The following is a 15,827-nucleotide window of genomic DNA, read 5'->3' as shown; positions in this document are numbered from 1 at the left end:
CTTGGTGTTTATTTATTTCCAGTGTTTGTGATGTGTTGTCTAAATGACATTGATGTATGTTACACAAGGATTTTGTGTGTGTGTGTGTGTAGGGGAGTGTTGTTTATGGTGAGGTGTGTCATGTGATTATGTTCTGCTGTCCAGTTTGTGAGGAAGGTCACTGTAGATTTGGCTGGGGCTGTTGTGAGAGTGTTTGTGGTGAACCATTCATGTAGTGTGTTGAGGTAAGGTTGGAGGATGAGTGCAGTTGTGTTTGCATTTGGCGTATACATGTAAGTGTTATGTCATCTGCATAGGAAGTTGTGTATATCTGTGGTGTGTGGGGTGTGGGTATGTCGAGCATGTATAGGTTAGAGAGTGTAGGGGACAAAACAGATCCTTGAGGGATGCCGTTTGTGAAGTTTCTGATGTTTGATGACTGACCGGCAAATATTACATGTGCACATCTGCCTGCTAATTAGTTTGCCAGCCATCTTTTGATGCTATTGTGCATGTTTGTGTTGAATAATTTGTTTGTGAGGTTGGGGCGGGGGATGGCATCAAAAGCTTTGCTGTAGTCTACTGTGACTAGAATTGTTCTGTGTGGTGGCCTAACTGAATTGATGCCATCAAAAACTCTGTGTAAAGTCTTTAAAAAGAGTGTTTGTGGAGTGTAGTGGCCTAATACTATGTTGTGATGCGGCTAGGGGGATGTGAGGTGTTACTAGGTGATTGTAATACCAGTTGTTCAGTAACTTTGGAGGGGGTGCAGAGGAATGTGATGGGGTGGTGTGAAGAAGGTAACTTGGGGTCTTTGTTGGTTTGAAGATAGTGGTGATAGTACTGTGCTTCCAGATGTTGGGTATTATGTTGTGTGTGTAGGTGTAGTTTGATATGTTGGTGAGTGCTTGTATGCCTTGTGGTCCAAGATGTTTAAAGTGTATGTTGCTTATATATTGTTGTCTGGGCCACAGGCAGATGAGTGCTTAAGGTTGCTAATGATGTGCTTCATCTGGTTGTAAGTGAAGAGTGCGAAGTCTGGGTCTGGGGGGAACTGTCTCTTGCGTCGGATGACACGCCGGTTGTCGTGATGGGGTTTTAGATGCCTGACGTGTGAAAAGTGATTGATGAGAGTGTTTGCTTGTTGTTTGTTTGAGATTATGGTGTCTTGTGATGGCAGCATTTGATTGTATAATGGTGGTGTTGGAGAGTGTCATCATCATCATCATCATCATCATCATCATCATCATCATCATCTTCGGTTAGTGTCTTCTCTTCCCAGTGCCAGGGTTGGACGTGATATGAGTCATCTCCATCTATCTCTGTCCTCCATGTCATCATCATCATCATCATCTGGACCTTCTTTCCCACCCTAGGGCAGGTGAGGAGTAGCAATGTCCAGACAGCCCAAATTTGCCAAATCCAATGGGCCACACTTCCATTAGCTCATCTTTCAAGCCCCCGGAATCCTGGCTCTATCGGATACGCCAAAAACATTCTGTGTCTTCTTTTATATTTAAACATCTCATATTTTCTGTAACCACTTGCCTCCAAGTTCTCTTTGGTCTTTCCACCAGTCTCCTTCCTTTTACTTACAGCTCCATAGCCCTTCTCAAAATTTTATCGTGCTTTCTTCTGCGCACATAACCGAATGATCTCAGTCTCATTCTTCGAATCCTGTCCTCTATGTTCTTCACTCCACATCTTCTCACCTCCTCATTTGACACTCTGTCTCTCCATTTAACTCCTGCCATATACCTTAGCATCCTGTGATCACAAGTCAGCAGGAGCCTCTCCAAATTTGCTGTCAGTGCCCATGTCTCTGCAGCATACAGTGGCACAGGTCTGATGTAGGCGCAGTAGATCCTTGCATGGTGAACCAATGGTATCCTCTGGTTCACTAACAGACTAGCCAACTCTCCCCACTTTCTCCAGGCACTTGTGATCCTGTTCCTCACTGCCGCCGCTGCTCCGCTATCACAGCTCATGGTGCCACCAAGATAGCAGAACTGATCTACTTCCTTCACTGCTACCTCCTGTGGTCCCATTACTGGCTCTCTAACATATGCTGGGCACCTGAAGTTCTCTCCAGCTCTCCTTATGTTCCTGAGTCCGCAGCATCTGCCATGGCACCACTTTGAGCAACCTGAACACCACACAGAGTTGACACCTACTCCTCCTTCACACACTCCGCATGGATACCTTCCTTTATGCGATCTCACTGCTGGCTACCTTCGTACCACCATCAACTTTGTCTTTGATCTGTTGACCTTCAGTCCTCTTGTTTCTATCTCTCTTCTCCACTCCTCAAACATCTCCACAACTCTCACCTTTGACTCTGCCGTCAACACCAGGTCATCCACATACATCAGCTGCCATATGCTATCACCTACCACATCTCTCATCGCCTCCCGCATCACTAGCACAAACCAAAGGGGGCTTAATGCCGACCCTTGGTGAACTGCAATTCTGATGCCAAACTCATCCGACTTTCCTACAATTGCCATCACTCTCGACCCTGAATCTGTATATAGAGCCTTCACCAGCACCACCAGTTGCTCGGGCACCGTCTGCCTCCTCAGTGCCCACGCTATCGCTCTCCACAAATATGTGAAACAACTCCTTCTTCTTCTCTTCATACTTCTCCTGTACTTGTTTCATGATGAAAATGGCATCTAGTGTTGACTTTCCCTGCTGAAATCCAACCTGGTTCTCGTCAGTCTTTACGATCTCCCTCAACCTTGCCTCCAAAATCTTCTCCCAGAGTTTTGTACTGTGCCCCAATAGTCTTACTTCTGTAGTTCTCACATTTCTGCACATCTCCTTTTCCCTTATAGATGGGGATGGTGGAGCTTTCTTCCCACTGTTCCAGCACTCTACGTTCTTTTACTATCTTCCTAAACATCTTCAACATCTCCTGTTTCTCCAGCTCCCCTCAATAGTTCACTGGTGACTCTTGGTGGGCCTGGAGCCCTGCCTCCCTTCATTCCTTTTAATGCCTTCTGGATCTCTTCCTTTGTAACCTCCATTATCGGTCCTTCAACTTCTCGGTCCTCCTCAAGCTGATATTCATTCTCCTCATTCAGCAACTGATGGAAATACCTCCTCTACCTTTGCGTAATGTCTTCCTCCTCCACCATAATGTTTCCATGTTCGTCTTTAATGAATTTTGCTCCACTGATATCCTTTCCTTCTTTCCTCATTTGTTTTGCAATTCTGATAATGCTTCTCACTCCCTCTTCACTATTCAGACTCTCACTTCACTCCTGCCATGCTTGTGATCTTGTTACTGCCACTGCTTTCTTGGTTTGGTTTGCCTTCTCTCTGCAACTTCTTTTACTTTCTTTTGTTTTGTCTCTCTGCCATCTTTTAAATGCCTCTTTTTTTTTCTCTTATAGCCTCTTGCACCTCCTCATTCCACCACCAGGTCTCCCTCCCTTTCTGTCTTCCTCCACCTGTCACTCCACACACTTTCAGTACTACCTCCAATATTGTATTTCTCACTTCATCCCAACTGTGATATTCCTGATCCAATCTTTCAGCAAGCTTTTGTTCAAATATTCTTCTCCTATTATGTTCCTTCAGCTTCCACACTTTAATCCTTTTCTCCCTCTTCTTTCTCATCTTCCATTTCTGTTTCACTGTCATGTCAGCACAGACCAGCCAGTGCTGAGTTAGGCTCTCCTCCCCTGGTATAACCTTATTCATCACCTCCACTTCCTGGCACTATCTGCACATGATGTGATCAATCTGTGATTCCATCTTGCCACTCTTAAATGTAATGAGATGCTCTCTCCTCTTTTTGAAATAAGTGTTCGGCACTCTCATATTGCATGTCTGGCATAACCTTAGCTTCTCCTATCCTTCTGGGTTTCTCACACCAAATCCATATCCACCCACAACATCTTCAAAGCCTGTTCTCTCTGCTCCTACATGGCTGTTCATGTCTTCCGGCACTATAAGTATGTCAGACTCCGGTACCTCCTCCAAAGAGTCAGACAGCTTTTCCAGAAATATACATTTTTCCTCCTGTGGTCTTCCCTGTTGGGGAGCATAAACTGAGAAAATGTGCATTACTTTTTTGCCCCATACCACCATGATCTTCATGATTCTATCATCGGTTCTCTCAGCCTCTGTTATATCATCATGTTCTTCCTTGACCATGATACCAACTCCGTTTGCACCTACTTCACCTTCACTCCACCAGAGTTTGTATCTTTCATCTCCTCCTAACATGCACGCTCCTTGTCCGTTATATCTGACCTCCTCCAGGCAACAGATGTCCTCTCTCCTTCTTCTAAACTCCTCCACCACTTCTCTGCCTCTCCCCACCAGTGTTCCGACATTCATTGTAGCCAACCTTATATCATGCTTCAGTGTCTCATTTTGTCGAGGCCTAGATATTCTTCGCACCCTCTGCCTATTTAAAGGCTTCCAGGGACAGAGGGCCATTTCTTCGTTTCCTCAACTCATAAGAATAGCTGAGGCATTGGTTTTACTCCCCTGGATGCTTTTCCTAATGAGGATTTGGGTGCATTGGTCCACTGGCACCACTGGAGACACTGATCATCCAGCAGCACAATCTTCACTGAAGACCCCCTGGTGGCCGCCACCTCCACCAGGTCAGGGCCCCTACGCTGTGCACCCCTAGTGCGGGGTGTTTAGTGTTTTGTAGAGTTTGCATGTGTTTGTTTTGTGATGAACTGTTTGGAGATGATTATTCCAATTTAGTGTATGCTGCTCTGATTTTTATTGTTTATTTAAGTGTTGAGCTCTTTTATTTGTTGTACGATGTCTTGTGTTTGGGGTGTTGGGGAATGTTGTAGTGTGTCTCGTTGACTGATGAGGCCTTGAATTTCTGGTGTGAAGTTGGGGTTGTCTCTCTTTCTCTTGCCTCTAGGGATGTGTCTTTTGTCTGCATTTTGAATAATTGTATTGAAAGTGTGCACAGCAGTGTTGATGTTTGTGATAGGTGTACTGTTTAATGTTTCAAAGTGTTGTTCTTTTTCAGCTGTGAAGGCCTCCCAGTTGGCTCTTTTATAATTAGTGTGTGTGTGTCTGTGGCCAGTTGGGATGATTCTGGTTTTGGTAGTGACGATGATCGGGAGGTGGTTAGAGCCAAGGGTTTTGACCACTCTCCAGGATATTGTGGGGGCAAGGTTTGTGGAACAAAAGGTGATGTCTGGGGATGATAGGAGGAGGAGAGCTTAGTGTGAGATATGGGTATGTTGATGGAGGTTGTTGAGGATGAAAAGATTATCTGTTTGAGATCCTAGTACCAACCCTCTGTGTCAGTTGTTGACATGCTAGGCTGATGCCATGATGTTGAAATCACCACCCAGGATGATGTTGGGTATGTTAGTGATGTGGTGTATTTGAGAAGAGTAACTGTGTGGTACTGGGGGGGGGGGTTCATGTATTTGCGATTGTTGTGTGTGATTTGTTGCCAGTGCATATTGTGATCCCTACCCTGACGTATGGAAGCGAGGCGTGGACCTTGCAAGAGGGGAACAAGTCAAGAGAGAGAGCAGTGGAAATGAGTTACTTGAGAGGAGCATGTGGAGTGACGTGGAGGGACAGGTTGACGAATGAAGAAGTGAAGGACCGTTGTGGGGTAGATGTGGATGTGGTTGAGAAGATTAGGAGAAATACACTGAGGTGGTTTGGACATGTGGAGAGAATGGAGAATGAAAGACTGACTAAGAGGGTGTATGTAGGTGAGGTGGAGGGAGGGAGAGGGAGGGGTAGACTGAGGATGAGGTGGAGGGATGGAGTTGAGAGGTATATGAGGGAGGGGGGGGTGAGTTGGGGGGAGAGTAGTCAAATGGTGGGTGACAGAGTGACTTGGAGGCGTTTTGTCTGCGGCCACCCTTTGCGGGATTAGGGGGTCGGGCTATAGATAGATAGTATATTTTGATTTATTGTATTTCTGTTGTGGTGTCATATGTGGGGAGAAGTGGTTTTGTGTGTGCACTAGTATCTGAAAAGTTGATTGAAATATTTACCAGGGTGATGAGTCCACTGCCAGCACGGTCAGCCCTGTCTTGTCTGATAATGGTGTAAGTTATGAAATGTAGGTGTTTTTTGTGTTCTGTGTAGATTTGTTTCGTGTAAGATGGCATCGTTTTGTTTCTTGTAAGATGGCAGTGTGTATGTTTTGTTGTTTGAATTATGTGAGATCTTATTTTTGGTGTTTATGCCATCTGTGTTTATTTGACCAGGAGTTTAAAAGGTAGGTAAGATTGCCAATGGAGTGTCCCTGGCAGAACCCATACTGAGCAGAAAGAAGGTTGTGATAGGAAAGATACAGTAAATTTTTTTTTTAAATAGGCTCAAAAACTTTTGAAACTTAGGATGTTGAAGCAATTGGGTGATAGTCAGAGGGATGGGAATGGTCGCCCTTCTTTGGGACAAGCTGAATGAGAGCAAACTTCCAGCAAGAAGGAAAGGTACAGGCTGATAGTCAAAAGTGAAAGAGTTTACCTTGGCAGGGTATAAGCATAGAAGCACAGCTTTTGAGGACAACAGGAGGGACCCCATCAGGTCCATATGCTTTGTTATTTATTTTTTTGTTTTTTTGTTTTTTAACAGAACGGAGGAAGGAAAAACAAATGGGGAAAAAAAAAAATCCATACACCAGATTACTGGTGTCCTCTGTTCATAAAATATCTGTAACAGTTAGACTTGAACATTTGTAGGTTGAAATTTGGAGGAAAACAACTCTGAGGAAGCGAGTTCCAGAGAGATGCATTTCGGGGAATGAAAGAATTCTGATAGGCAGAAGTTCTGCAATATGGTTGAGTGACATTCCAGTCATGAGCGCTACCAGATGCCCGTGTAGCACGAGGGAAGGCATGGAGAGGTGGCATCATGGACGCAACTTCGTCTGAGCATTTGCCAAAAAAATATCTGTAAAATAATGCAAGGGAGGCAACATTCCTTCTTACTTGCAGGGGAGGTAGTTTATATGTAATGGCAGGGTTAATGATTCTAACAGCTTTATTCTGAATTTTGTCTAGTTGTCTTAATGCAACCTTTCCACAACCATTCCACAAGGGTGAGCAATTTTTCAAGCTGAGAGCGCACATGACTCTTATAAATTATAGCTAACTGCTCATCGGCGAAGAAGTTACGGACTCTGCACAATAATCCAAGTTTCTTTGAGGCGGTTTTAGCAAGTGATCTGACATGAGAGGTCCAGCTGAGGGCACTGTTAAGTGAGACACCAAGAATTTCAATATTTTTGGAGATGGGAATATTAGTAGCACTGAAGGTAATGTACGAATCTGGTAATATCTGTCTATTAGTAAACTGTATATATTTAGTTTTACTAGCATTAAAAGAGACAAGGTTGTTTTGTCCCCATTCACTGATTGTAGATAGACCTTGATTTATGGAGATGGCTGTACTGAGTTGAGAGGTAGAGATATTAGACCTTGTAAATGGATGTCTGAGTGTGAATGAACTATGTAGTGTTGAGTCATCTGCATATGAGTGAATGGGATTGTGAGTGACAGATATGAGATCATTAATATGATCCTCGTAAATCACGGCAATTTGGGTCTGGACCACTGCCGTGATTTACGAATTCTGTGATTTGTGAATAATAACTCTTATGTGAAAAATTAATTTGGGTCTGGACTTTGGCCAACCCGCCCCCACAGCACCCTACCTACACCTGTCTAGGCACCATTAAACACAAGCATACAAATTTAGGAATATTCAGTGCATGTATTAAATAGAAATAAGCAATGTCAAGGGATCTCACCTTAATCCTATGACGAAATTGCTTTAGTGAATGGAGAGGGATGGTGTTGGGAAGAACTTAGAACCTCTCAGCACTTGTTCTTCCTAAACTTTTTCTCCAGCTTTGAAAACTTTTCTCCCCTCTCAACACGACAAATGAGCTCCAAACGTTGACTGTATGACAACTGCGGTAGATTCTTGACGCAATACTGCTTAGAGCGCTTCATCAGGGGGTCGGGAGGGGCCATGGCAGGTATGAGGCGGGGAGAAGTCGCACATAAAAGGCAGGTAGCTCTCGTACTCCACGGCGACGATCTGTAGTGTGCGGACTGGCGGGACAAGAACAACAACAACATGGCGGCATTAGTAAGCATACTTGCCACCAGGGACGCGTGGTGGTTGGTTGTCGGGTCGCGATTTTCAGTTTGAATGCCGTGGTTTACGGTTCTCCTCAGAAATACTTTGAAATTACCTGTTTCAATAAGAAAAATATGTAGTTATCAAAATTTTCACATTTCAGAGTGTTTTCGAGAGGTAACTATTATAAAAAAATTTTAACTGACGCACGATTGTGCGGTAACCATTTGGTCTACGGGAGTATGGTTTGTGTTGTCAGGTGTGTAAATTCTTCCTTTTTAGCCAGAACACAGTCAAATTGCCCTTGGTGAAAATTGCCATAACACCCCCGAATTGCGGTTGTGGGAGGTACCCTGCTTGAAATAATTGCGGTCTTTAGGGGTTAATGAAACAAGACATGACTGGGTTGAAGAGAAGAGTCAGTGTTGTGTACAGAACAAAACTATTTTGGCACAGTGTTTGGGTGCTTTCCTACATGGTCATACAGAGGGGTTGACAGTTCATATTCTTGTGCACAGAGCAAGGCTGTTTTGGAACGGTGTTTGGGTGCCGTGTCTTTTTTGGTCACACAGAAGGGGTTAAGTCAGTGTTGTGTACAGAAATGGCATTTTGGGGCAATGTTTGGGTGCTTTCCTTCATAGTTCTACAGAAGGGGTTAAGTCAGTGTTGTGTATGTAACAGTGCTGTTTTGGGACACTCTGAGTGCCCTCTTTCTAAGTCATTCAGGATTGATAATAGCCAGTGTTGTGTTCTGAATGAGGTTACTCTAGTAGAAGTTAGAAGTTTTCCTTTTCAGTCATACAGCAGGAGTTAACTGTCGCTGTTATTTTTTTACAGAACAAGGCTAATGAGTGCAGTGTGTGTTACCTCATGTATGATGAGGGTGAGTGTCGGCCTCATATTCTGCCCTGCGGCTACTCCTTATGTTCCACCTGCATTGACACCCTGATGAAGAATGGTCACCTCTCTTGTCCCCACTGCCACAGCTGCCACCCCTTGGACCACTTCCCCATCAACTATGCTCTGGAGGCAGCCGTGAAGCTGCTAACCCCACAGAACCAGGAGATGGTGATAAACATAGTCATCTTTTTAATGCAGTAGCTTCCCCCCCCTCCCAAGGTGGTTACGTTTTCACCCCTGTCTGTCTGTTTGCTGGTTGGTTGGTGTGTGAGCAAGATTACACAAAAACTACTGGACGGATTTCCACGAAACTTGGTAGAAGAATGGGCCTTGGCCCAGAATAGACTCCATTAAATTTTGGTGCGGATTCGGATAAAGGTGCAGATCCAGGAATTTTGTTTCACTTTCTTTAACATTGCCAGATAGGGTGTTACAACTTTTAGGGTTATGAGTTTGATATTGCATTAGACTTGATGGAATTAAAAGGACCTGCATGTTGGACCTTGGTGGAGGTATGTGCCCTACTGAGTGCCATTCTAGTTTTTTAATGAAGTTAAAAAAAAAAAAAAAGTTATAAATTTGGTAACCATAAAATAATAATAATAATGATGATGCTACGTGTCAAGTGGGGTTGGTGGAGGATTTATGCCCGTCCCTGTAAAACAATTAACTCTAAGACCTTGACCACCCCGTGTGGGATACATGGCGTCTGGCAATGAATGATGAATGAATGAATGTTCTTAAGGTTCTTAAAATTTTTTAAAAACATTGTAAGTAGAGTAGCCATCAATCACATAATTTTTTATGAAGTCCTTAATAAATTATAAATACAGTATCCATCCATCCATCATCCAATCCTACATTGCCTCAGGAGGAGCATAGGAGCCCGGGGCTAGGCAGTTGGTCCTGACATTTAAGATGAGAGTTACCAGCCTCACTCATCCCTGAGTGGCATTACGTGAATAATAAACCCCAACCATCCCTTGGATATAAACCTTCACTGGCTCAATCAGATTGGAGCACAATAATTACCCATTAAACCACCAGCTCAAAAATTTGGTTATATGGTTACCACCCAGTGTAGTAAATGGTTTCCCAGTGTACAGGAAACCATTTGGCTTGTCACTCAGTGTAAAGTCACACATAGGCAGAAAAAGAGGAAAGAATGAAGGAAAGAAAGTCAGAAGAGGGAGTTTAAAGTCACCTGTAGGCAGAAGGAAGAGGAAAGAATGAGGGAAAGAAAGACAGAAGAGGATGGAAGGAAAGAAGGATGGAGAGGAAAGGGCAGACACCTGAAAGTAGCACTACATTGAGTGAGTGGATGGTGAGCGCCCCCACCTGCCACATATAAATACAGTAAACCCTTGAAATACCAAACCCTCTTTTAAAGAATTTCTATTTTAACAACCACCTTGAACTGGCTGAACGTTAAGCTCATTTAATGAATGCTGCTGGGGGATGAGTGAGGCTGGTCACTCATCTTAAATATCAGGACCAGCTCGCCTAGCCCTGGGCTCCTACGCTTCTCATGGGGCAACACTGGATTAAATAATGAGTGAATTAAAAAAAAGAATGGATGCACAGGAAATGCCAACCAGCATGGCACCCTCCCCCCTCCCCTCCACACATATGCCTAGAGCCGCAGTAACCAGACATGTTTCAACCCCCTCCTCTGCAAGCCTTGAGTAGTTTTCAAGAATTATGTTTGTCGTGTCTCCATTAGTTATTCTCTAAAGTTGAGAGTATTGTCAGTTAATATTGTCTCTCAAAAATGAAAAGAGCCATTGTCAGTAAGTACTGTAATTGTGTACACATGAATATTTCACAGGAATTTCGGTAACAGCTGTTTGTAGCACCAACACACATGGCCACCAATGTAAACACTGAGGGACCTGAATTTCCAGGATTTGATAGTGAAACAAATGCAATGGAATTGGTTAAAACATTGATTATGAGAATTAACGAACTAGAAAAGAAAGTGGAGGATCGTGTATCAAGAAATATGTCTGAAATGACTGAAAATTAGAGGTGGGCACCACAAACAAAAATCCAGTTCCGGAAAGCAAATCCGCAGGCTCAGAAAATTGCTTTCCGTAACCACAAATTCGATAAATTCTTTAAATCTGCAGTTCCGCAAATGCAAAATTGCAAACGCAAACCGTTTGTATCCCTTTCAGGACCACGGCATCAGCTTCATTTTATTCTGGATACTATTAGAGGATTATATTAAGTTTAGGATGATATTTTTCATAATCAAGGGGTTAAAAATCATCTAAGTTAAGCATCCGCTACAATTATCATCATTTATAGGTAGGTCCCATTATACGACCACTCGATATACAGTAATCCCTGTAATACCTGGACGCCCAATTCCTGGACACCCCAACTCCCGGACATTTTGAGCCCGGGCTTTCGGAACCCCCAAATGGCCAAAAAATGTAATAAAGCAAAAAATTAATCCAACATTTTTTTCAACCGTACTTTGAACTTGGTGCGCGGTGCCGAACATCTGTGTTTTTGCGCGTAGTAGAACAGCCCACTGCTTCCTCCCCTTCCCAGTTCCCGCCTAACTACCATTGTGACTAGACGCTCATCACAATGGCTGCCGCATGTGCTTGTCTTTATGAATAAACAGTGAGTAAACTGCAACACCTCGTCACTAGACCACATGGGAATTTACAGTGTTTTGCATTGTTAAGAAATTAGAATTAAAAGTGCAAAAGATTAAATGCAGAGTGCAAACTGGCATGTTGCAACTGACATGGCCCAAGTAAGAACAGAATGTGCATTGTTAAACAGTTATAATTCACAGTGCAAAGGGTTAATTGCAGCACAACTCTTGATTACTGTATGTTCTTCAAGAGCATTTATACTGCTGCCAGAGCCTTAGAGGAGGTGGATTAATCTTCATGACAGCCACGGACGTTTTGTAAGTACCCTGTACTAAATATTTTCCATACTCACTTCTAATTCCTCATTCTCTGGTTCCTTTTCATTTATTTCATGCTTTCTGTCCCATATCTGTGTGAATAGGGTCTTAAATATGCATGTTTGGTAGGGAGTTCTGTAGGTGGTTTTCTGAGTTAGGCTGGGTTAGGGTCCATAAGTACCTGTCCAGGAGGCATTTTCCCAGTTCACGGACAAACCCAATTTCCGGACATGCCTTTGGCTCTATTACATCGGTTATTGAAGGGATTACTGTATGAGAAACCGATGATACGACCTGGGTAAATTAGGTACTGTTTTCACTATACGATCTCGAAAATCCAATGATACGACATTCAGTCTGGGGCGAGGTGGGAGGATTCTAACTCAGTCATCCCGATAGAGTCACATGGTGGGAATAGAGCCACTGAATAGGTACGAAGATGAGGTGCAACTACTGATTGGTCTTGATGTGCCACAAGCAATGACGCCCATGGAGGTCAGGGCCAGGAGCAGTAGAGAACCTTTTGCAATAAGGACCCCGCTAGGCTGGACTGCCAGCAGACCTGTACGACCGTGTGCTGAGGTGGAAGACAGACCAGATGAGGTAGGATGTGTGACCGTAGTCGACTGCAACTCCCAGGAAACACGATTGGAGGAGCAAGTGCGACAGTTTTGGGAACTGGACGCAAGTTGTCTGAAGAAGGGAAATGGCCTATCCGTTGAAGATAACAAGGTGATGAAATTGTGGTTGGGCACAGCAACAAAGGTGATGGGATACCACCAACTCCCTACACCATTCAGACAAAATCCACCCAAGCTCCCAGACAACAAGTTAATGGCACTGAGGAGGTTAGAGGGCCTGAAGAAGAGGCTGCTCAGAGACCCACCCTTATGCTGGCGCTATGCAGAAGAGATGCAGCTGCTGCTAGATGAAGGTTATGCTGAATCAGTTCCCAATAATGGGCGTCACACAAAGCCTCACGTGACCTAGTATCTGCCACACCATCCGGTGTTAAACCTGAACGAGCCCGGAAAGGTGCGTATTGTATTCGACTGTGCAGCAGAATGTGGGTCAGTGTCTTTAAACAGCCAGGTACCATAAGGGTCCGACTTCAATGACAAACTGCTGGGGGTACTCTTCCGTGCTGGCGGGCAGTTGGAGAGAGCTTCCTTGATGACAGACAGCAAGTACTCCATGCTGTTGCTGCGGGACCACTATGTCATGGAGCTGATAGTAAGAGAAACACATGAGAACAAGGCTGGGCACTCTGGAAGAGAACATACACTCACAGTAATGCACCAGGAGTTCTGGGTGCCCAAGGGACGGAGACTGATTGACCGGGTGTTAAAGGGATGTCACATTTGTCATCGAGTCAGTTGGAAGGAGTCACTGCTAAGACAAGCTGACCTCCCTGCCGACAGGCAGGGTGAAGGCACTATTTCGTTTCATTTTGTTTTGTTTTTGAAGGCTCCAACATGTTTGCATGCATCGGCTTTGGTCACTTAATGGCAGCTCTCCATGCTGCACAATCCATTGCAGCCTCCCTGTTCAGTCTGTTAACCCAGAGGTCACACTTAATGACCTCGTCCCATGTCTTTCTTCGTCTGCTCCGCATAACCCTATCCCCAATATTAAGACTTCTTACCTTCCTTACCCAATTATTATCCCCCATTTTCTCCACATGTCCAAACCATCTCAATCTACCTCTCCTTATCACAACACCATCACTCCAGTCCCATCCTACCTCTCAACTCTTCCATCATAACCCCCTGCCCCCCAGACCTTCCACGCAGGGACGCACTACACATCCACCTAATCAATGTCATTTCTGTACGTCTGAGCCGGCAAATATCCTCCTCCTTTACTTCCAGGTCGCACTACCATACAGCATTACACTCTTAACACATGCTGCATACAAAGACCCCTTAGCACTTAGGGAGAGTCCTCTCAATGTCAGGAGAGGCAAGAACTCCCTGAACTTCTTCCAACCACTTCTCACCCTAGCCACAGAGCTAGCTTCAGCCCCACCTCCAGCACACAATATGTCTCCCAAATAACAAAACTCTTCCACACACTCAAGAGATTCACCAGCATGTTCAATCCTTTCACACCTGACAATCTCCACCTGCTCTCCCCGACACGCCGTACACATAAAATCAGCATTATCTTGCAGTCTACCTCTGATACCACTACATCTCTTGTGCACCTATTTATCACAAACACCGCACAATATGGAATTACTTCCCACGCCCTTGTGGCAAACTGCACATAGCCACTCTCCCTCGTCTTTGACAGTACCGCCACCAACCCTAGATATCATCACTTTTGTTTTATCTGCATTTACCCTTAAGCCCTTGTGCCCCATACCATCTCTCCACTTCCTAAATTATTCCTCCGCCTCCCTTTCATTCTCTGCAATCAACACCGAATCGTCGGCATACAACATATCCCACGGGAGTCCGTTTCTAAAGTCACGTGAGAGGGCTTCAGGTGCCATGATAAACAACATGGGACTCAAAACTGACCCCTGATGCACTCAGCATTCATGGAAAACTCATCACTCAAATCTCCACTCACTGTTACCTGGGTTCATCCATACTGGAATGGACTGCTTTGGACCATTCACTGCGAAGCAGGGTAGGAAACGGGTGAAGTGGTGTCTGTTCACTTGTCTGAACTTGAGAGCCATACACCTGGAGATTCTTGACGGACTGGATGTTGATTCTGTCCTCAATGCAATAATGTGCATCTTGGCAAGGAGGGGCATACCAGAGTGCATTCGTTCCGACAATGGAACAAACATGATTAGAGCAGATAAGGAACTCCTTGCTGCAGCCCTCAGCTGGGAAAAGGATGACACAGTCCACAATGCGTTGTTAAGGAATGGCATTGAGTGGGAGTTCAACCCCCCACATGCATCGCACATGGGCGGTGTCTGGGAGTGACAGATCCGGTCAGTCAGGAAGTTCTACCGGAAGAGTTGGAAGCATGCACAGTTCCTAGCAGACCAGTTCTGGAAGCGATGTTGAAGGTGTACCTACCATCCTTATGACAACGCCAGAAACAATTCAAGCGGTTGCGTAATTTTCAAGTGGAGGACCTGGTATTGGTGATGGATTGGAATGTACCCAGTGATTATGGTGTGGTGAGACACGTGAAGGTTAGGACATCCACATGCAAAACCCTGACCCGCCCTGCAAACAAGCTGTGTCTGCTGGAAGGGAGCGGTGAGTGAAAGGGTGCGGTATTGGTCGTAACTGACCAACGGGGGAAGTCTTACTGCATCTGACGCGGTAAAGAGAGAGAGAGAGAGAGGGAGAGCGTAGGAGAGAGAAGGGGGGGAGGATGCTGATACAATGTTTATGTATATGGCACGGCCGCTTAAGCATAACTTCGATTAGCTTGAAGATAAGAGCAAACACCACGCCCTGAAATAGACGCCGTTGGCGAGTGTGGGTCAGTGTGTGGGTAGCCGGAATGAGTGAAGGACAAGGCAGCAGTGATCCTGTGGATTATTTAGACAGATACCTCGAAGGATGGAGTTCACGTGCAATGTGCAACTCCACGACCTTCCTGTGAGGGTGCTATTCCAGTGAGGATATTATGCTCGTGAGGGACTAGTGTTGTTACCTCACACCCCCTACCCACACACTAATATAGTACGACAGAAAATGGACCCGCCACAAGTGAGCAAGTGAGTTGCCCTTGCATACCTTTAGAATACTTATTAGTCTGCACGTGGTTGATGTCACGACATAACCCGATTATAAACTTAGGAAAATGAGGATGAGAATTTGAAGTGATATATGTATACGAAGTAATCTGCGGTATGACATAGCATATTGAGGATAAATTGTAGTTCTGTGTATAACCAAGTGTTTTTAACAATGATGAGTGACGCCATTATAGCATATTG

General features: G+C 44.6%; 1 protein-coding gene across 1 annotated transcript in view; it reads left to right on the top strand.

The window, feature by feature from the left end:
* The first annotated feature begins 4,498 nt into the window (after positions 1–4,498).
* The window catches only part of LOC145393103 (uncharacterized), a 163,959-nt gene continuing 152,630 nt past the window's right edge, over positions 4,499–15,827 (top strand). The window contains exons 1-2 of the mRNA XM_080267412.1: positions 4,499–4,618; positions 8,920–9,150. Coding sequence (XP_080123538.1) covers positions 4,499–4,618; positions 8,920–9,150 — 351 coding nt within the window. The remainder of the gene's footprint in view (positions 4,619–8,919; positions 9,151–15,827) is intronic.

This window comes from Coenobita brevimanus, chromosome 3, assembly GCF_032717465.1.
Source record: "Coenobita brevimanus isolate Jiangsu-jjx chromosome 3, ASM3271746v2, whole genome shotgun sequence".
Classification (NCBI taxonomy): Eukaryota; Metazoa; Arthropoda; class Malacostraca; order Decapoda; family Coenobitidae; genus Coenobita; species Coenobita brevimanus.
Note: the sequence above shows the minus strand (reverse complement) of the source record. Positions and strands in the feature narration are given on the sequence as shown.